Source organism: Musca domestica, unplaced genomic scaffold (assembly GCF_030504385.1).
Source record: "Musca domestica strain aabys unplaced genomic scaffold, Musca_domestica.polishedcontigs.V.1.1 57, whole genome shotgun sequence".
NCBI classification, from domain to species: domain Eukaryota; kingdom Metazoa; phylum Arthropoda; class Insecta; order Diptera; family Muscidae; genus Musca; species Musca domestica.
The window spans coordinates 3,108,706-3,130,962 of NW_026712358.1; the positions used below are offsets into that span (position 1 = coordinate 3,108,706).

Sequence of the window (22,257 nt, forward strand, 5' to 3'; positions counted from 1 at the left end):
GATCCATGTGAATGGAAGTGCATTACAGACTACAGGGAGTTTATACACAGCGGAAAATGAATCCTGAAATACATACTCTTTGATAATGCAGGAGGAAATTTGTTTAATATAAGTGGGTATCCTAAATAAAGAGGGTTTTCTACAGAATTTCATCAACTATCCCCAATTAAGTGTATGACCACGAAATTAGCACATATTAAAATAGGATTTTTGTAGAAAATTACTGGTGCCAAAACTTGATGAACCCATCATTTGTTAATGAGTGTTCGACTTAGCAATTACCAGATTATATCACCAATGCATGTAGGCCTGGGGAAATAGGAACCACAATTGTAAATTTTTAATTTTAAATAAATGATTACCCCTTTTAAGATAAACAAGTAAAAAAATCAGCTAAGATACGCCGGGCCGAATTTTTAATAGGAATTTGAAAAATTTAAATTTAATTAAAGACGTGGATCTGCATTCGAATATGTTTGTCATAGGCTGAAGTATCTATTACGAACTTCAAATACGAAATTTTAAGGGATTCAGGTTTATGTATGCTTCTAAAATCATCAGTATACAGAACATTGGGAGGTATGGTTATATGGGGGATATACGAAAATGTGGACCAATATGGCCCATTTACAAACATAAACTGCCTGCTAGCAAAATACACATTGGCATTTTAGCCTTCTATCTCAATTCTTTGGAAAAATAGCGTATTTACAACAGAAAGACGGACGGATATCACAGACTCGAATTAGAATTTTACGCTGATCCATGATATACATACTTTGAGGGTTTAAAATTAGTATATCGTAGTATATCGTCCATGGAATGTTGGAAGGTATAAAAGTATATGTTAGATATACGAGGAAGGTACCAAAGCATGGAGACCAAAATAGAACTTAAAGTTGAGAACCCAATTAATCAAAAAAATTAGTTTGCTCCGCAAACGTTTCTATAGGCTCTTCGATACCCGAGGAGCTTTGGAGGCTTATAAAATTTGTTGAGGTGATTGGTAACCTTTGTCACGAATTATGGCCTTCAAACGGCCAATGAAACCGTCACACGTTGCCCGAATGTTGCTCTGCGGTATTTTGGCCCATTCCCGGCGAAACGCTTGCTTGAGGTGATCGACACTTTGGTATTTTTTAGTGCCAACCTTGCTTTCCAAAATACTCCACACTACTTGGTGGCTATTGTGCGCTGGAAATGAAGCGAGGAACCTCATTTTGTAACCATTCTTGGGTGGCGCGTGCTGAGTGCGATAGTGCTGACTCCTGTTGGAATGTCCAAGGTCTGCGGTCAAAATGTTTGAGTGCCCAAGCATTTAATACACCCTCCAGAATATTTTCGCTATAATATTCGGCATTTATTCTGATGTCACGGTAGATTAATACGAGCGGAGAGCGTATATCGGCTGTTATGGCGGCCCACACCATCACCATGGCCGGCGCTTGAGATCTGGTGGCCAACCGAAGGTGCACCTTTTCGACTGACCTCTTTGGCAAGTAAACACGATCATTTTATTTGTTTACAAACTGCTGGACAACGAATGTTTTCTCATCGGAGAAAACCAAATTCGGCAGTTCACTACTTTCGGCCAAGCGAAGCAATTCTTTGGCTCTCTTGAGTCTATTTTCTTTCTGTTGCGGTGTAAGTTCTTGCACTTTTTGGAATTTCAATTGCTTTGCCCAGAGCTCATTTTTTAATATTTGCCGAATTGAATATTGCGATATGTTCAGCTCACGAGTCATTTTTCGACCATTGCGACGCGGGTTTCGATCAAGTCGCTTCTTTACTTTTCGAACTATCTCTGCTGATGTTACCGTTTTCCTCCGTCCACTTCCTTGACGTCGGGCTACACTACCAGTATCGCGGTAACGAGCGATGGTGGATGGATTATTTGCATAATTCATGGATATTTATAAAAATAGAGACAGAGATTAAAATAGAATGTAACTGAAACATCACTTTCTCTATTTGTATATATTTATTTATTATGTATATATATTTATATTTCCCCAAAAACAATGATCACTATATCATGAACCCGTTTAACCTCCATTAAAATATACACTTTTTCCAAGTGTATTGCGGCGGGGTTAATGCTATGGAAACTACAAAACGGTTCCTCTACCTTTGTTGTCGTTGTTATAGTTATTGTTGAAGGAATTACAAAGCTATTGGCTGTTCCGCCACCACTGTCATTGCACGCCGCTTAAACGTTAAACAAACACAAGTGCTTTGGTTTTTTGTTTTTGTAAGTAGTTTTTTGTTGTCTGCTGTTTACGAAATTAACAAAAAAGGGGGAGGGGGGAGGTGCAAAGAGAGCAGCAAATGACACTTTTTGTGAACTGGAACTGATAAGGTCTTCAGATCACCAGGCAAGAGGTGTGGGGTTGGCTTGGGAGATAAAATACGACACTTACCTCATTTACAACTGGACGCTTTGCTGATGCTGTTGATTTCGAAAGTACCACCGGTGATGATGATGAAGAAGCAGAGGAAGAGTATTTATTGTTCTTGACGCTGTTGGGAGAATTATCCAGAGTTGCGGGTCCTGTGGATGGTCGCCGCGAACGCAAGGCCTGCATGGCTCTTTGATGTTGTTGCTGTTTGCGATAGTGTTCGTGTTCAATTTTATTCCATTTCTCATCGGAAAAAGTGTCATCATCATTCTCGTTGTTGTTGTTATCATTGGAAGCTGGGCTGTCATAGTCTTCATCAAAGGCATTTCGTGCGGGTGGCTGTGGACGTTTCCGGGAGCCATAGGAGGAGACGGAGGGCTTATAGGGATTTCTGTTTGGGGCCGTGTAACGTTTAACATTGACTTTTGCAGCATTGGGCCCACCGACAGGAGGACTCTTATTTTTGGTGTTCACATCTTCAAGGTCATCTTCGTAGGAATAGTCGTCGTCATCGTCGTCCAACTCATCATCGGCGCTATCAAGTTTTAAGATATTATCGCCATTATCCCCGGCTAAGCTATCTTTTTGGGCATCCAACGACAGCGAGATGCGTTTGAATTCCTGTTCCTTGTCCTCCTGCTGTTTTTGGTGGTCGTCTTCGCCATCGTTGAACAGACGATTGTGTGGATTATAAAAATGTTTGTTTTGTTTTCCGCCTTCGCCCTCCATTTCCCCATCCTCTTCGTGCAGGGGCCCTTGAGTGGCTGGCGGCAACCAGGCCATGGAATTGCTGTACAAACCGTCGCGATCAAAATAACGGGGTCTCATAGTTGTGGTTGTCGTTGTGGAGCTGGTTGTCGTTGCGGTCCCAGTGAAATTGTGCCGTCTGTGGTGATGCAAATGTTGTCGTTGATGATGGCGCAAATGTTGTTGCCTCTGATGATGCTCGTAGTGTTGCCTGGAACGAGGTGGTGGCAAGGGCCATTTAAATTCATCCTCCGGCTCCTCCTTCTTGTCCTCGGCCATGTGCTTGCCATGATGACGATAATGTTGTTGCTGCTGCTGCTGATGGTGGTTGTTGTTGTGATGCTGCTGCTGATGATGATGACGATGGTGATGCCCCTGATGATAGTGTTTGGGAGGCAAAGGTGTTATGGGTTCTCGCAGAGCTTGCTGTATTTGCTGATATCTAAGATGACGATTATTTTCAGATTGTGGCTTGTTGAGATCTGCGGGCACTGGCATGTTAGAAGATTGTGGTGAGCGTTGCATCATTTCTATGTCTTCGTCGTTCGATGCTTGTTCTTTTCTGGCATTTGACATTAGTGGCATTTTTGCAGCATTAGTTGCATCACCTTGATTGTTGTCATCGCCATCGCCATAGTCATCATCGTCGTCTCCGTCATCGTCGAATGCATGGCCTTTGCCTTGTATGGAGCCGGGAAAGGCATTGCCAAGATCATCACCATTGTTGTTGCTGCTGCTGCTGGCAAGCATAAAGATGTTCTCACCTTTCGCAGTAACGGATCCAAAGTCTTGCAGTGAGGAATCCGATGCTGCGGCAGCAACACTAAACTGGGGCCATAAAATCGCACCGATACAGCAGCCCAGAAACATCAATAACATTAAATTCATCTGGCCCATGAATCTTCTGCGCCTGCGTGGCATATGATCCCAAGATTTCGATGAGAGAGTTAAGGCGGCAGATGATGCCGCAGATGGTTGTGGGTAAAAGTCCATTTTTAATGCTTTCATCCTGTCAAGGAGAATGTTGTTGTTATATTCGTTTGTGGTCGTAAAGTTTGTTTTGGGACCAACGATTTTTTAACTGAAATTTATGATCTTTTTTAGCAAAAAGCACTTAAGAACACCTCTTTTAATTTTATATTTTTTTTCTTGATAACTCTTTTTTTTTCTGGTTTCAAATTCAAATCACTTTAAATTCATTAATTTTTTTATTTATTTATTACTCTTTTGTTGTCACAATTTTCAAAAGAAAATTAAACACAATTTTTCCTCTGACATGACAGTCAGTTAGACAGACAACCACTTGAATGTAATTGCCAAATGGCTTCAAGAAACGCACCTTTATTTTTGCGGGTAAATAAACTTGCGGCTTCTAACCCGACGTCCGACCGACCGATAGACCGACAACGTTTCTGAAGTTTCCACACAGCAGCCAACACAAAAATGTGGTATTAGCGATTGAATTGTTGCTGCTACTTTGCTGCGGTTGCGAAAGATTTCCTCCTTCGCTTTACAAGAACTTGAATTGTAATTTATGCAAATTTGAAGCTTTGATTACTCTAAGCGCACACATTTAGATTTTTTGTTTACGTTTTCCGTTGTCGTGGTTGTCAAACAATTTTCAAGTTCATTCACACGCACACAGACCCACTTAGACTGGCGAACACTTTACAAGAGATTGGTTTTTCTCTCACACACAATTTTTTTGAAAGGCCATTCAATAAATCAATCAAAGATTTTTTTTCACATAAATTCTAATTAAGCCGAAATATTATTCGCCACTGGAATTTGTTAATCTTTCACTTCTGGTCTGGGTCAAAATACCGTCACACATTCATTCGCACGTTCGCACGCACTCACACTTGCTGCTTAGAAGCAGGGAAAAATTCTAAAACAAAAACACCGTTTGTTGCCATTTAGCAGCGGCAGCATAAAAATGACAATATCTTCTTTTATTTTTTGTTTTGTTGTTGTAAATAATTTTATTTGTAATGTGCCTCTGGTAAGTGACTCTCAGAGAATATGATTATTTTTTTTTTTATTATTGTTGCCGTTTGGTTTTGAAAATTCCACCGTCAATACGAACAGTTAAACACGAAGTCAAGCAAAAAACTGAAATTGAAAATCATCCAGCCATCGCAGACAACGTCCATGCGTTCAAAACATGTAAACAAAAACAAAGAGTCTGAAACATAGAGCAAAGCAAGCAAGTAAAGCACTGCTGCTGCTGTCGTTGTCGTTGTCATTGTTGTTGTTTGTGTTCTGGCTTAGTTACATTCGGGCCAGCACTTCGTCGTACAAAGCAACGAACGAATGCAGTTACATGCGCAACATAAAATGTAGCAACATGTTGTTACGCAGCCACCACCATCACCATCGTGCATTGATGCGATACAATCCACATTGGGTAGTACACAACTCATACACACACACACATAGCTGTGAATGTTATGCTGCTACCCTATGCGAATCAAAACAAAAATCAGCTGTTCCAGCTGCATAACGGATTCCATTACATCAACCACGCGCAACATAACATCCACAATGTTGTTTGTTTACGCTTCGAGGAATGTTGCTGGCGCATCCGCTCTCAACATGTCGCCAGTGAGAGAGTGCATGCCAATGAAGTGAGATGAATTAACCTTCTCATTAAAATGTAAACAAATCATTGTTTCGTGTCTCAACAAAGCAAAGCAGTTGTTGTTCTTGTAGCACCAACACCCTTTGCATTTGTGAGGCTCAGGGGGAATATTTTCGATTTGATAATGCTTTTGTAACGAGACTTATTTCGAGGTCAAAGTTTTAGATGCTGAAGGCATTTTTACACATTTTTTATATAGAATCACTTTTTAGTCGATTTATTTTTCGTGAAATTTTACATATAGCCCCAGCAAAAACCCTGCTGAAATTGCATCAGATTTGGATATAACTCCCACATATATTTCATCCGATTAGACATTTAATTCCCCAAAGCGATATGTACTGATATAATTACATCCTAGAAATACCTTTGGCTAAATTTTGTGGCAATAGGTTCTGAATTAGATTAGCTTCCATTGGCGATGTATATTTAATATATACAGGGTGAGATGAAAAAACTGCAACCATCTTCCGACTCTCATTTCTAAGCCACTCGCCCGACAGCTGTTAAAATTATTAAAGTGAGAGCTCATTATATTGTTTACAAGCGTACAAAAGCATTTTGGTGAGAATTTTCCACAAAAAAAGGTATTCGTGAGGAAATTAAAGCGTGATAGTGTGATTTCTTTATATTTGGCTGGAAAAACACAAGTAGCTATCGTTAGAGCACTCCAGCATTTAAATGTGAATAAATCTTTTGTGTCTCGTACCATCGCTCGTTATCGTGATACAGGTACCGTAGCCAGACGTCAAGGAAGTGGACAGAAGAAAACAGCAACATCAGCAGAAATGGTTCGCAGTGGCCGAAAGATGGCTCGTGAGCTGAACATATCGCAATATTCCGTTCGGCAAATATTGAAAAATGAGCTCGTGGTAAAGCCATTGAAATTCCAAAAAGTGCAAGAACTTACACAGCAACAGAAAGAAAGTAGACTTAAAAGAGCTAAAGAGTTGCTTCGCTTGGCCGAAAGTGGTGAACTGCCAAATTTGGTTTTCTCCGATGAGAAAACATTCGTTGTCCAGCAGTTTCTAAACAAACTAAATGATCGTCAGCTGTATGTGGTATAAAAAATAGACATGAGAACTCAAAAACCATTCAGAATTTTGGCAATAGGCAAGCCTCACATTGCAAGGTAATGACAACCCATCGTCTACATTACCAGTAAGTCAAGAAAAAATTGGTTATTAATTAAAGGTTTTTGAGAAAATAAATATTTTTAACCTTACAAAATAATGAGTAACGAAGCACAGGGTCTAAATTTTCGGCGGAGGATTATTTGTATGTAGTTACTAATAAAACTGAAAACCTTTAATTAACCTATATAAACTCATTTGAATAGAGCCTCAAACTGTCCACATAACCTCACAACAAAAAAGTTAAAGACATACATATATTTGCTTTTTTACTCTTCTACTCAACTGGCATCGTGGTGCAGAGCACATTCACCGCCAAGCAAATCCATTCAAATAAGCAAAGCGGCATTTCGAACAAAACGAAAATGCTGAAAACAAAAATCTTAACAACGGAATGTGAAATGAAGATTTAGACATTGATAAGATAACTCGGTAAATTGAAATCTTTAAATGTCTTTGAAGTTGCTCTGGGGTCGGTTGCTCTGGCAGCAGAATAAACATTTATTGCAGAAAATAAGAAAATAATTATCTCTCTCCCTCGCACAACTCCGTCTGTCGTCAGCAGCATCACTTCATATCTTGCTTTTGTTGTTGTAGTTGATTTTAGAGTAAATTTCATTTTTTAATGAAACCAGTCAGTCGACTGATTTGGGGCTAACTAATTACACATGTCTTTGGGAATGTTTGCGAGATAACCACCAAGCGCCAAGCTCGGAACAATTCTTTGACATGCATTACATCACTGCTCATCATCTTTAATGTATTCATAATTTTGTTGTTGTTGTGGCTGTGGTTCTCCCCTTTAGCTTCTGAATGATTTAACTCTGGCCGATCTGTTGAAATGGAAATCTTTCATGTTTGTGCTTTTTGAACTCCCTCTCCCTGCGAAAGTGAATGTGTGAGTCAGTGTTGGCTCCGACAGTAGCGATAACGAAGCGATGCCGTGTAAAACGCATTGTTGTCCCCACTATTGTCTTGAGGTGACATTGAATTCATCGTAAAATATTTATTACAAATGAAAATAAATAAAAAAACAATTAAACTTGAAGGAATTAGAACTGATAAAGGTATTCGCCATGAGCGGCAAAGATTCTGTTTTCACTTGTGACATAAAGAGCAATATGCGTTGGAAAATGCAAATAGAAATGCTATTATTATAAATGACGGAATTTGATTTCAGAAAAAGAGCAGTAGTTACTTTAATCACAATCTGTGAGACAACAACAATTTACGAAATCGGTTAGTAATATGGAAGGATTATAGAAGAAATTAAATCGTAAAATGATGGTCTGTTAAAATTAATTTAAAATTTGTCCAGTAAAGACACAAACTATTCCAATGGGGAGAGAGTGATTGGGAAGGAAATTTAAGGCAGTTTGGAGCAAATTTAAAGAAAAAAATGACAAATATTATAAATTAATAAAAAATTTGATTAAAAATAATAAATATTGAAATAAGTAAAAACATCCAGAAAAAATTAAACCATTAAACTTCTCATTTAAAGCCCAAAGTAAAAGAATTAAAATTGCTGCATTGTTGGGACAAAGCTCAAATAAAAAGTCCCACTTTCCGAATTTATATTATAGACAAAAAATCGGATTTAGAATTGTAGACAAAAAATCGGAATTAGGGTCCGTTTTAAGGGTACCCTTTTAAATTTGGAAAAAAAAAATCCCGGAATTATTTATGCCTATAACTTACAATAATCGATTAATCTGATTCACACATACACTTTCGATTTAGCCTTTTGTTTGTTAACCCTTTCTGAACATGAATAGAATTCTGGTGATTTGTGACTTCGCTAGACAAATTTTGAATTTATCATCACGTACAGCTATATTATAACCATAATTGTAAGTTTATGAGGTAAGAGGAGTTTCTATTTTAACGCCTTAGTAATATTTGCATAAACTATCAAATGTATGTAATGGCATTAGCCCTTTCAATGGGACCATATTTTTTCAACATACCGATCTAGATTTGGACAATTATGTCACTGTTGCCCGGAGCTGCTACCCCTCTGATATAACCAACAGCATATCATCTCCTCATTATACGCTCAGCCATATGAAAAGAAGGATGTATATCATTTGATACGGTCAAAACGTGTCCAGTCGGAATAACGGTTTTAGACCCTAGGTCTATTTGGACCAAATCCGTTTTAGGACATTTGGAGTTGATCTAGCGATGTCTGCCCATAAGTCTGTCTGTCTGGCTGGTGTACACCATAACTTTCGAAGGGAGTCTCCGATTTGGTCCAAACTTGGTATATCGTAATATTTTTGTCAAACTTAGATCTAGTTCGGAGATGGGCTATATCGGTCCACTCCTTCTGGTACCTCCCCCCACAAAAGTCGAAATTTTCAAAAAATATGTTTTTTGCCCAAGATGCAATAATCCAATTTGCGATAATCCGATCTTGCTCCAACTTTGCAAATACTAATATTTGCTAGATCTGGTGCGAAAATGGATCAGTCCACTCCATCAAGTGTATCCCCACAAAGGTTAAAAATTTTGAATAATTATAAGTCTTATAAAACGTGATGTAAGAATCCGACTAACCTTAAATCTCTCACATCCCAATATTTTTATAAACTCAAGGTCTGGTGTTAAGATGGGATATATCGGCCCTCTCCTTCTAATACCTCCCCCACAAAGGGTCAAAATTTTGAATTTCCATGGAGCTCATAAAACGCGAAATTAACATCCGATTCTATTTAGACTTTGAACACCCGAATAGTTCCATCAACACAGGATCTGTTATAAAAATGGTAGAGATCGGACCATTTCTTCTGGCACCTCCCCCACAAAGGGTCCAAGTTTTGAATAACCAAAACGTTTATAAAATCCGAAATATGCATCAGGTTCTCTTATATTTCTCTTATATTTTACACATTGCATTATTTCTACTAACACAAGATCTGTTGTGAAGATGGAGTATATCGGTCCACTGTTTCTGATACAACCCCCCACAAAGGTCGAAATTTTGAATATCCATAGAGCTCATAAAACGCGAAATTCACAACCCTTTTAATTCAGACTTGATATTTCCATCAACAGAAAACATGTTATAAAGATGGTAGAGATCGGACCATTTCTTCTGGTACCTCCCCCTATGGGGTTCAAGATTTTGAGAAACCAAACGCTCAAATTAAGACAAATAAGCATTAACTCTCTTCAGATTTCACACACACAAGTATTTTTGCTAACACAAGATCTGTTGTGAAGATGATATATATCTGCGAAACCCTTCTGGTACCTCATTCAAAACGGGTCACAATTTTTAATACTTTCATCTGTCATATTTTGTGAAATAAGTCAGAGATTCTTTACAACTTGCTATATCTAAATATTTCTCTCAACCGGAAACTTGGAATGAATACATATTTTATGACGAAGTTACCAATATAGACCAAACCTGGCGTGTCGCAATATTTATATTGTATTTATGTATGTTCTATATGAAATGGGAAATATTTGTCCATTCTTTCAGAGCCCACTCCATAGAGTGAGAAGAGTTTGAACCCACTCCATAGAGTGAGAAGAGTTTGAATAGTCATAACTGAGGCAAAATATATTTAAATAATCGAATATTGGGCGTAACCGACTGATATTTTTTAACTTGTTTTCTTCGAAAATTTTGACGTTTTGGGGGGAGTTGCCAGAAGGAGTGGACCGATATTGCCCATCTCCAAACTCGATCTATGTTTGACAATAATATTACGATGTACCAAGTTTGTATCAAATTGGATACTCCCTTCGAGAATTATCGTCCGCACGAGCCAGACAGACAGACGGACGGACTCCCAATGTCCTGAAACGGATTTGGTCCAAAGATATCTAGGGTCTAGAACCGTTATTTCGATGAGGCACGTAGACAATGGACTATTCTAGATGTATGTTTTCTCCTCCTTTCACTCTCTACCAGAATTCGAGCGAGCATTCAGGAGCTCTCTCGAGAGTAGTAGTCCAAAATGGAATTTCAAAATTAAACAAATTTTTGTATCCGATAAAAACCCATTTTCGCTGAATAATGTTTAATGTTGTAATTTGTTCTATTTCCTACCCCAAATAATCCTAAAGTACTTTCTTTAAAGTAACGATAAATCGGTTAATCGATGCTTTTAATCATATTCTCAAATGCATTGGCATTTCAACTAATTTTTTATCAATAGATATTTCAATTTAAGAGATAGCTATAAATTGCTTCAAGCATTAGAAATTTGAAAATAAAACTTAAAAATGTTAAACAGACTGACCCTTCATCTTTTCGGAAAATGGGTTAATTTCTCAGATGGCTATGTAATTAAGATATAAAAATTCTCTGACCACAGTTGCAGTAGAATATGTGACGCAAGCTCTCATCAACGGCAATTAGTTGAGCTTGTTAAAGACCAACACTTTCCACATAGGGATATTAGCTTTTTTTAAAACAATGTTGCAATGCTGATGCTCGTTAAAGTTTGACACATTTCAAAGTTAATTACCAGCTCAATTCTGACAGAACTTTAGAGGAGCGCATTAACAATTTAATTAGATTCGTTGTTAATTGTCAACTCGGATTTAGGAACTTGTTGTTAAATAATAGAAATGTTAATGTCAATGGAGAATCCTAACAAAACTCGTTTTGTTTTTTACAATTTATTCATAACTTACAGCTCAATCTCAAAAATTAAAGAACACCTACCAACATTATTTTTTATATATTATATATTTTAACTTACGTCTCGCAATAAATGTTCTCCTACCTCAACAATCAGATATCCAACCAATATAATTTCCTACAGTTTTCAAGACTAAAAGTAAAAAGAAAATGTTGATTAATTTGTTGTTGTTGTTAAGGAAAAAAATCACTTCAAGGTATGAACCCTCGATGGACATCTAGGCATCGAAAGGAAGTTAGAATACATCAATGGCCGGATCTTTGCAGCGAAAAAAAATTACCATGACGACATCAGATTCTATTTTCTAGCGCGATAAATTTTCACTGGGTGACACTTGTCAAGTGTCATTAACGCGCTGAATATTAAAAGTGAGGTGCGATGTAGTTCTTCTTCTACTACTTCGTCTATGTAAAAATTTGTGTTTAGTTATTCAGGGAACTACACTCCGAATGACCAATGTCATTGGCGATGTGGCCGGCATTCGTGCGCAAATCACCCAACGGAAAACCATTTTTATTTTCACGCACGAACTGGTCGTTGTCGTAGATACACATTTAATTGATTAACACATTTTTTTCCACTTCTTCCACAAAAAGCTGTTCGAAATGTGGGTGCTGACCAGCAAACCGATTTGTAGGGGGACAACACATGAAAATATGCAATACCTGGTATGTTGGGTACATTAATTGAAAATGAATTTTCACTTAGTATTTGCTAAGATTAGGAATGACCAAGAGGCACTAATAAGCACCCCATATTCGACGGACCTTTTGGGCCCATTCCAATCGACGAGGCTTCTCCGCAGGCAACATTCTTTGCGTCAATTGAATTTTGTACGGGAACAAATGCAAATCAATGCGAATAATCCGTTGTGAAGTGGACCGAGCCATGCCCAATTGCTGAGAACGGCGTTTTTGGGATGTTCTTGGGGACCTCTCAACTCGTACGGTAGCGATATTCTCGGCCGATCGCCTTGGTCGACTTTTATATGGCCTCTTCGGATTAGAAAGAGCCTTACCAGTCAATAATTTTTCGTATAAACGCTTAATGGTGTTCTTAGAAGGCGCACTTCTCACATTTTTTAATGTTTTAAAAGCACGTTGAGTTTTCACAATTGACTTCTTCTGTTGAATGTAAATTTCAGAGCGCTCGCGTGGCGTGTATTGGTTCATGATAAAAATCTGCTTGAACTGACGCTTCAAACGCGGTATGTCATTAAGCGATGTGACATCTCTGTCAAAAGTTATGGCGTTGCCAGATGGGTCCGTCGAATATGGGCAACCCTGTAATTGCTACCTGTGATGAAGAATTAGAGTACATGGACGATCCAAAAACAGGAAAGCCTCGTATATTCTCCAGAACATTTAAAATTGATCTAACGATTTTCATATGTTCGACTCCCTGTCTGGCTGGAGTAACTGATTCGTAATTAACAGTTCTCATTTAATCGAAATCACTTCCGATTTTCTTCAAATTAAATGAAGTATGAAGATGGGATATTTCGGACTTCCTTTCTAAGGAAAAACGTATAATTTGTATTTGATACCTCCCTCCTCCTTCTTGGAAGGTCTGAAACCCTTAATTATCATAAGACTCAGTATGCCAAATTAGTTCTTTAATTTCTTCAAAATTTTCCCCCAATGCTAGATCAGGTCAGTTAAAATCCTGAATCTCATATAAAATGAAAAGACTATTGTTAACTGTGACTTTTAGCTAAACAGCTCACGCCGGTTTCGTGTTTTGCTTCACTATGAAACACCTTCAATTTGGCCCATAAGTAAATCATGTATCATCTTACAAACGAACAATTTTTGATGTAATTTCTAAGCCACTCGTCCGACAGCTTTTAAAATTATTCCAGTGACAGCTCATTATATTGTTTACAAGCGTACAAAAGCATTTTGTTGAAAACTTTCCAGAAAAAAAGTTATTCGTGATGGAATTCAAGCGTGATAGTGTGATTTCTTTATATTTGGCTGGAAAACCACAAGTGGCTATCGTTAGAGCACTCCAGCATTTAAATGGGAATAAATCTTTTGTGCCTCGTTCCATCTCTCGTTACCGTGATACTAGTAGCTTATCCCGACATGAAGGAAATGGACGGAAGAAAACAGCAACATCAGAAGAAATGGTTCGAAAACTAAAAAAGCGACTTAATCGAAACCCGCATCGCAGTGGTGGAAACATTGCTCGTGAGCTGCACATATTGCAATATTCCATTCGGCAAATATTGAAAGGGGGTAAAGCCATTGAATTTCCAAAAAGTGCAAGAACTTACACCGCAACAAAAAAAAAAAACAGACTCAGAAGAGCCAAAAAGTTGCTTCGCTTGACCTAAAGTGGTGAACTGCCTAATTTGGTTTTCTCCGATGAGAAAGCATTTGTTGTCCAGTAGATTGTAAACAAACAAAATAATCGTGTTTACTTGCCATAGCCGACAGCTGAAAATGTGAACCTTCGGTTGGCCATCAGTACTCAAGCGCCGGCCATGGTGATGGTGTGGCCGCCATAACAGTCGATGATCGCTCTCCGCTCGTATTAATCGACCGTTTCATCAGAATAAATGCCGAATATTGTCGCGAACATATTCTGGAGGGTGTATTAAAGCCTTGGGCCGCAGACCTTGGACATTCCAACAGGACCCAAAAATGGTTACAAAATGAGGTTCTTCGCTTCATTTCCAGCGCACAATGGCCGCCAAAATCTCCAGATACAAATCCGTTGGACTATTGTCTGAAGTATTTTGGAAAGCAAGGTTGGGACTAAAAAATACCAAAGTTTCGATCACCTCAAGCAAGCGCTTCCCCGGGAATGGGCCAAAATACCGCAGAGCAACATTCGGGCAGCATGTGACGGTTTCATTGGCCGGTTGAAGGTCATAATTCGTGCCAAAGATAAACAAATCTGAACTTATTCTAAAATTTTATACTATTTCCGACATTTTTGCTTTCATTCAATAAAATTAAAAAAATGTAAAAATTATGACGTTTGACTCTGTTGCAGTTTATTTATCTCACGCTGTAATGTCAAAATAGTCCAAGAATCTTGAACTTTTTTTTAAATGTTTGTCTAAATTTTCTTTGCTTAGAATCGTAAATTTAAAAAAAAAGATTTTCGTAAAAAATCTCTACATTTACCTGATCAAATTACTTAAAAAATATTTGTCAAGAACGTCCAAGCCAAAAACCTTGGACTATTTAAAAAATATGTGTCGAAAATGTCCTGGCCGAGAACCGTGGATTAAAAAATACATTTGTTGAAAATTTCCTGACCACGAATCGGGCCGTTTTTTAAATATTTGTTATATATATCGTGGATTTTTTTATAAAAAATGTTTGTCAAAATGTATCTTTACCAAAAAACGTTTGAAGGTTTCCCTGTTAAAAATCATGGATTTTCTTCAAGGATAGTGGTGTTATTAAGGAATAACTGTCAGAAATCCATGGTTTTTTCAGGGGATTTTTTAGAAAACTGCATTAGTAGTTTTCTTAGGGACTTCACGGCGAAAAATCGTGAATTGTAAAAAATATGTTCATTTTATACTTTTTAAAAATACAAAACGGACAGCTAAGTTTTTAGGAAATAATATAAGGTCCATGTTCTTTCACAATAAAATCAAGAACTGAAATCAATGGCGCTATCTGAACTAATCAATGTCAAAATTCGTTTTTTCTATTGACCTATTCTATTCATTAAAATTAAACTCATTTCGAAAAATAATAGGAGCAGCAATTTTAAATTGTGTCTTACAAAATCGTCTATTATTTCACTGGGTATTGTGGCATTACCTCCCCTTCGTACAAAAGAGAGGAAATGCGGGGAGCATCATTGAAACGATCAAGCAACCACTCAACAATGTACAATGTCATCATCTTGTTCACAGACATTGACATTTTACACCAAAACAAACACCTTCTGCAACAACAACAACACCGGCCATTTCGATTGGCCATGACACGTAGGAAAGGAATAAAGAATCTATGGAAATACAACCATCCGACCGACCAGCCGCCAACAGCTCACAAAAAGGCAATATTTTCATGTGACAACGACTGACTGTGGCAGACTTTTCCTTCTTTTCCCATTCAGTTTTCTTCTTCTCTTCCATTGACCATCTCCTTCCTTAGACTTGACATTTGCACACAAATGGAGTATTTGCTTTGCAAAAGGAATGGTCTTGAACTTCATGAATGACGACGAGTTGTGTAGTCATCAGTCGTTCGACATGTTAAAGTAAATATGGAGATAGAAAGTTTGTACTTCCAAGGCGAAAGGGGATGGGGGCAATGGCAAATTACGATGAACATGGTGAGGCAACATCAAAGTTAATTATAGTAATTAATAGAAACTTATTCGAGTACTTGGATCTACGAAGCAATGAAGTCATTTTCAGTCTACATGTTTGCAGTGGGATAGGTTTCATTTTAACTTCATCGGAAACAATATAAATTTGTTAAGTATTATAAATACGTTCTTGTACGCATTAACATCTGAGCTAAGAAGTTAAAAAGTATCAGTCGGTTTTGCCGACTGAGGGTTTTGTGACCCTGAGCCAATGTTCAATTATTTAAATATATTTTGACTTGTGTAATGATTTTTTTAAACAGTGTGCCCTCTATGGAGTAGTTTCCGAAGGATTGGCCCAATATTGTCCATTTCGTAGATGATGAGATAAATGATCGGAGATGAGTTGTATGATTATTTTTAGAAAATTGTTTAATGTGTGTGAGGTACCAGAAATAGTGGACCGAAGTCTTTGTTTTTCACACTTCATCAAAATCGGTATGGGAAAATTACAAGAAAATCGAACATTTATATACAATATTATGCGAAATCATACATTCCGATAAATTCCATATTCATATCAGATTTCTGATTGAAAGAAATAAAAAGTTGTAAAAAATCGCTAACTTGTTTCGGATGTTACAACAGATATTGAAAACTGTGAATCTTTGTTTGTGAGGTATCAGAAGGGATTAACAGATATCTACTATCTTCATTTGAAGAGAATCGGATACTTATGTCGGTTTTTTTGTCAAAATTTTGAACTTTTTGCGGGGGAGGTACGAGAAGGAATGGTCCGATCTCTACCATCTTTACAGCAGATATAATGTTGATAGAAATACTAGGATGGGCCGAGTTTGAATGGAATCAGATGCTTATTTCATTTTATTAAAAATGTTGACCATTAGTGGGGAGGCACCAGAAAAAATGACCCGATCTATACCATTTTCGCACCTGATTTTATGCAAATAAAAATAATGTAATGTATGAAAATTGAAGACAATCCGACTCTTATTTCACATTTTATAAGAGTTAAAATTATTCAAAGTGTTGACTCCTTGTAGGAGAGTTACATAGTGGAGTGAACCGATATTGCCTATTTTCGCATCTGACCTAGAACTGATGCAAATATTAGGATTTGCAAAGTAGGAATCATATCAGATGACACATTCTCTTTCTATGTGGTAACATATTTTCTTTGATAATTTCGAACTTTTGGGGGGAGGTACCATAGGAGTGGACCGATATTGCCCATCTCAGAACCCGATCTAAGTTTGATAATAACATTACGGTGTACCAAGTTTGGACCAAACCGAGAGCAGTCATGCGCACAGACAGACGGGCAGGCGGACATTCCTAGATCTACACCAAATGTATTGAAACGAATTTGGTTTAAAGAGATCTAGGGTCTAAACCCGTTATTACGATGAGACACTTTTTGGCCCTATCAAATGATGTATGATTGAAATAAAAAAAAAATGCAACCAACTTCAGACTGCTGTCATTTCTATGCCACTCGTCCGACAGCTGTCAAAATTATTCCGGTTGTTCCAAGCTGAAAAAGTTATTCGTAATGGAATTTTTGCTTGCCAAAGAGGTCAGCTAAAAATCCAACTCAAGCGCCGGCCATGGTAATGGTGTGGGCCACCATAACAGCCGATGGTCGCTCTCCGATCGTATTAATCGATCGTGGCATCAGAATAAATGCCGAATATTATCGCGAAAATATTCTGGAGGGTGTATTAAAGCATTGGGCATGCAAACATTTTGGCCGCAGACCTTGGACATTCAAACAGGACTCAGCACCATCGCACTCAGCACGCGACCCCCAAGAATTGTTACAAAATGCCACCAATGGCCACCAAAATTTCCAGATACCAATCCGTTGGACTATTGCGTCTGGATTATTTTTAAAAACAAAAAATACAAAAGTGTCTATCACCTGAAGCAAGCGCTTCGCCGGGAATGGGCCAAAATACTGCAGAGCAACATTCGGGCAGCGTGTGACGGTATCATTGGTCGTTTGAAGGCCATAATTCGAATTGGTCGAACAAATCTAAACTTATTCTAAAATTTGAAGCTATTTCCGATCATTTTTGCTTTCATTTAATAAAATTTAAAAAAAATTTTGTTGTTGCAAAATGGTCAGGCTTTATCCCTTTATTATTGTTTTTATAAAAACAACGTTTGTTTATAGTGGAGAACGTGGGGAGAATATCCCAGACAAAAAAACAAGGGAACTGATGAGGATTGGTGGCTCTTTCCGAAACCTAGGTATTCCCTGCCTTACCCCCTGGTAAACATTACCATCGTTCTCCACTATAAACAAACGTTGTTTTTATAAAAAACAACAATAAAGGGATAAAGCCTGACCATTTTGCAACAACAAAATACTACGGTATCCCGAACAAACAAGCCACACTGTTCTATTAAAAAAAATGTAAAAATTATAGCGTTTGTTGCGGTTTTTTATCTCACCCTGTATACCCTCTGAAGCCAAATGGCTGAGGGTATGAAAATAGTTCTAAAGAAACTCACATTAGTAGCCTTCAAGATTTCGTGGGTATTTAACTATATTTTGGTGTAACATCCATGCAACAGTATCTTTTGATTTTTAATTTTCACCATATCTGCCAATGAAAAATGTGGTGGTATAAAGCTTCCAATTTATTTCATAAAGGAGAATATAAAAAGTTCGCTCTGATTTGTTTCACCAGATGTAGGGTACCCTGTGACAAGGCAACCTAAAATATTTTCAACTAATACCACTTGTTTACACACTCATTTTCATTGCAATAAAAGTCATCCATTCATCCTGACATAAGCTGCTGCCTAATCCAGCAATTTGTGATTCGTCGACATGACATTTAGTCATTTGCCAGAAAATGAATTTCATAACACTTTTCCAAAGCCGCTAACTAAGTGTGTTCATTTGGCATGGGCCAAGTGATCAATCTGGTTGTCGTGTCGGTGTCAAACCGCCATCATTTGTTTTATTCTACAGAAATCCAAAAACAAAAAAACTGAGCGAGAAGGTGGCAGACAGCCACACACATCACCCCATCCAACGATTCCATTTGATTGGTGTTTGTTGGTCGGTCGGTTGGTTGGTTGTAAGCAACAAGCAAACCAGCAGCTAGAATAAAAAACACAAAAATACCACAACAATAGTTTCTCACCACTCTCGCTTCCATCTCCCTGGCAGCAAAACAAGCTCTCCGCTACCACAAAGCATCCTAAAAGCCAAAAGGTTTAGAAAAGAAATCAAATTAAATGCAACACCGCAACGCGGCACGCCCATTCTATGACATAATCACTGCAATTAGGAGAGCATGGCAGCAACCAAACAGACATGTGTGAATGTAAAGGCACCGGGAACAAACATCCATGGATGCATTTAAGCTATGTTTCCAGGTCTATTCGGATCAAATGCCAAAATCCAATTTTAAATTGTTGTGAAGCAACAGAGAACAACTGCAACCGGCAGCGGCAACAACAATGGGACTCCCAAACAAATCAAAGCAGACACTTTGGTGGCATAAGTGAACATAATGAAGAATGGATGATTGTATGGGCACACCGACAACCCGACTGACTGGTGGCAACATTGAATGATTGTTCACTACTTGGACCATTCTCTTGGTTCTTTTCAAAAAAAAAAAGTTTACGCAAAAACATGTCGACAAACCGAAAAAAGAAACGGAAAGCCTTGATGAACCACTAACTGTGGGTGTGGGAAGCAGGAAAGGCAGGCGGGGAGGTGTTGGCACTGTTCATCATGACTACAACCACAAAATGCATGTTGCTGCCTGCCAGTGGTGAATGGAGATCACCTGTGGTGCAACAAATTAATTCTTTTGGCTATTTTCGCACGACACGTAAGGAAGCGGGTGTAAAGGAAAAAAAATAGCAAACGTTGAGGTTATTCCCCGCTTCTCAAAAGAATCCTTGGCCAAATGCAGGCTGACATAATGCCAAGAACGGGATTTTGTTGTAATAGCGAGACAGGCTCATCATTTTCGCTTTTCCTCTTACACGCACACTTGCACACACAACCGTTGCACAATCACCAGTTTCTGATGCCGACAAAGGGAAATGCCGGCATTTTTGGTGGATATAACAACAACAAATAGCGCGTCAGAAAAACAAACTACAACAACAACAGTTTTGTAATTGATTGTGTTTACAAATTATTACGTTGCTGTTGAACAAACCCCCATTACATGAGTGCAACATGCATTCAGCGGTTGCAGCAGCAACAGCAGCACTTGAACTATGTATATGGCTCGCTGGCTGCCAGCGTTTGGGGCATGAAAAATGTTCACACAAACACACACACACGAAAAATAATGCAGCTAGCCATTCTTTTACACAGACAAGGAGATCCATTTATGTTGCACCATAAGACCACCCATGTTGCCGCGATGCTCATAGGCAGGTCGCATTTTAATGATGCACTACTGGACCAACCAGCAGGAAAAAACTGGGGACTACCAGCAGTAATGATGACATAAGCCTGCAGGCCGGTGTAACTGGGAATTTTTGTGATTGATACTTAGCTGGCATTCTAAGGGTTCTCCTACAGAAAAGGCAGTATAAATGGAAGCTCGAAACGAAATTCAAAAATAATTGAGATATTTTGCAAAACTAAACTCCATGCTGACGCATAACCTTGACACATAAATGCTACAAACCAGAGGTTCATAATTCATTTATTTTTGTACCCTCCACCATACTACGGAGGTATTTGTATTAGGTATGTTGATAATATAAGCGACATTATTCACCGGAATTGCTTCAAATTTCATATTTGAAGTTCGGAATGAGCACTACAGCCTATGACAAAAAATTACTTATGCCGGTCCTCGTCTTAGTACATCTCCTATGTAAAGGTTGTCATTTAGCCGGTATTTTTGGATAATTGGTTTTTTAAATTTTTTCAAGTTCCTCCCAAATGGTGGAAGGTATTAAAAGTTCGGTCTGGCCGAACTTAGCGGCCTTTTTACTTATTTTCTCATCAGTCTTTCACCTACTGAAGGTCCATTCTATCAAGTACAGGATTAATTGATTTGGAAATGACTGATCGGCTCATCAATGCCTAGATGAAAGAGCTAAAACTAGAATCTTGAAATTTGGCTGCTGATTTGGACAAAAAGTATATTTTTTTAGAACTGGGATCTTCAAATTTGGCTTCTAGGCCACTAATGACACGGTATATTATATAAAGTGGCGTTTGTAGAAATTCATGCTAAAAAGGACTAAAGTGCTATTTTTACGCAATTGGTACATTTTTGGTAGAGAGCTAGAGTTTTTAATTTTAACCAGGTGAGATACACCATTAATCTCATCTCACAAGGCATCATAAATTGATGTCCGTCAAGATAAATTTAAATTTAATTAGCAAAGACACAAACCAAGGTGATTTTTTCTCCGGTTCACAAAGGGTTAATAAAGAGAGAGAGAAAGAGAGAGAGGGAGAGATAGAGAAAGGGAGTAGTAAACCAGAGGAAATTAAAGGTAAACTAAATTATATTAGTTTTCATCAAATTTCATAAAGAAGAATTATCGCTCAATTTTAGGGAAATTGCAGATAAGAGCGTCCACAGAACAGAAACTAAAAATGAAGCGGTGTCGAGGCTGGGCACAAATGAAAGGTCTCTCTAAAATTGAGCGATAATTCTTCAGAAAATGCAAAAAATTCCTAAGTCTGAAATTCTTTTCGACTATAAGGTCCACAGATTCGGAAAGTACTCCTCGAGACCTTTCATTTGTGCCCAGCCTCGACACCGCTTCATTTTTAAATATTTTATTCTCGGTTTAAATGTAGAGTTAAGGGTTTCAAAGTTTTTCAACGTAAATTTTAATTAGGTTTTTATTTAGCGATTTCATTTTAAATTTGAAATTTGTAGGGAAAATTATGAAATTTGATGAAAACTAATATAATTCAGTTTACCTTTAATTTTCTCTGGTTTACTACTCCCTCTCTCTATCTCTCCCTCTCTCTCTTTCTCCCTCTCTCTCTTTCTCTCTCTCTCTCTCTCTTTATTAACCCTTTGTGAACCGGAGAAAAAATCACCTTGGTTTGTGTCTTTGCTAATTAAATTTAAATTTATCTTGACGGACATCATAAATTGAAATATTGTGAAATTTTGAACTGAAAGGAAGTAATATATTATGTACTAAATAGTACTATATACTAAACTGTAGTTCTGGAGCGATTATTCTATACTTTAAGGGTAAGAATCTTGACATTCATGCAAACATTTATGCATGTATATTTCTAAAATTTCGCATGAGGGTCACTAATGGTATGAAAGTTTGAGATAAAGGGAGATTCTTTAAAATTCATAAATGAAAAGAACAACAAGGCACAAAATAAAGCAATGTTA

The 22,257-nt window shown here is 37.8% G+C and overlaps 1 protein-coding gene across 1 annotated transcript in view; it reads right to left on the minus strand.

Annotated features, from left to right (window-relative positions):
• Nucleotides 1-5,247, minus strand: part of LOC109612411 (probable serine/threonine-protein kinase DDB_G0280133) — a 231,296-nt gene extending 226,049 nt beyond the window's left edge. Inside the window, exon 1 of the mRNA XM_059128695.1 lies at nucleotides 2,421-5,247. Coding sequence (XP_058984678.1) covers nucleotides 2,421-4,154 — 1,734 coding nt within the window. The 5' untranslated portion in view covers nucleotides 4,155-5,247. The remainder of the gene's footprint in view (nucleotides 1-2,420) is intronic.
• Between the last annotated feature and the right edge of the window lie 17,010 nt (nucleotides 5,248-22,257).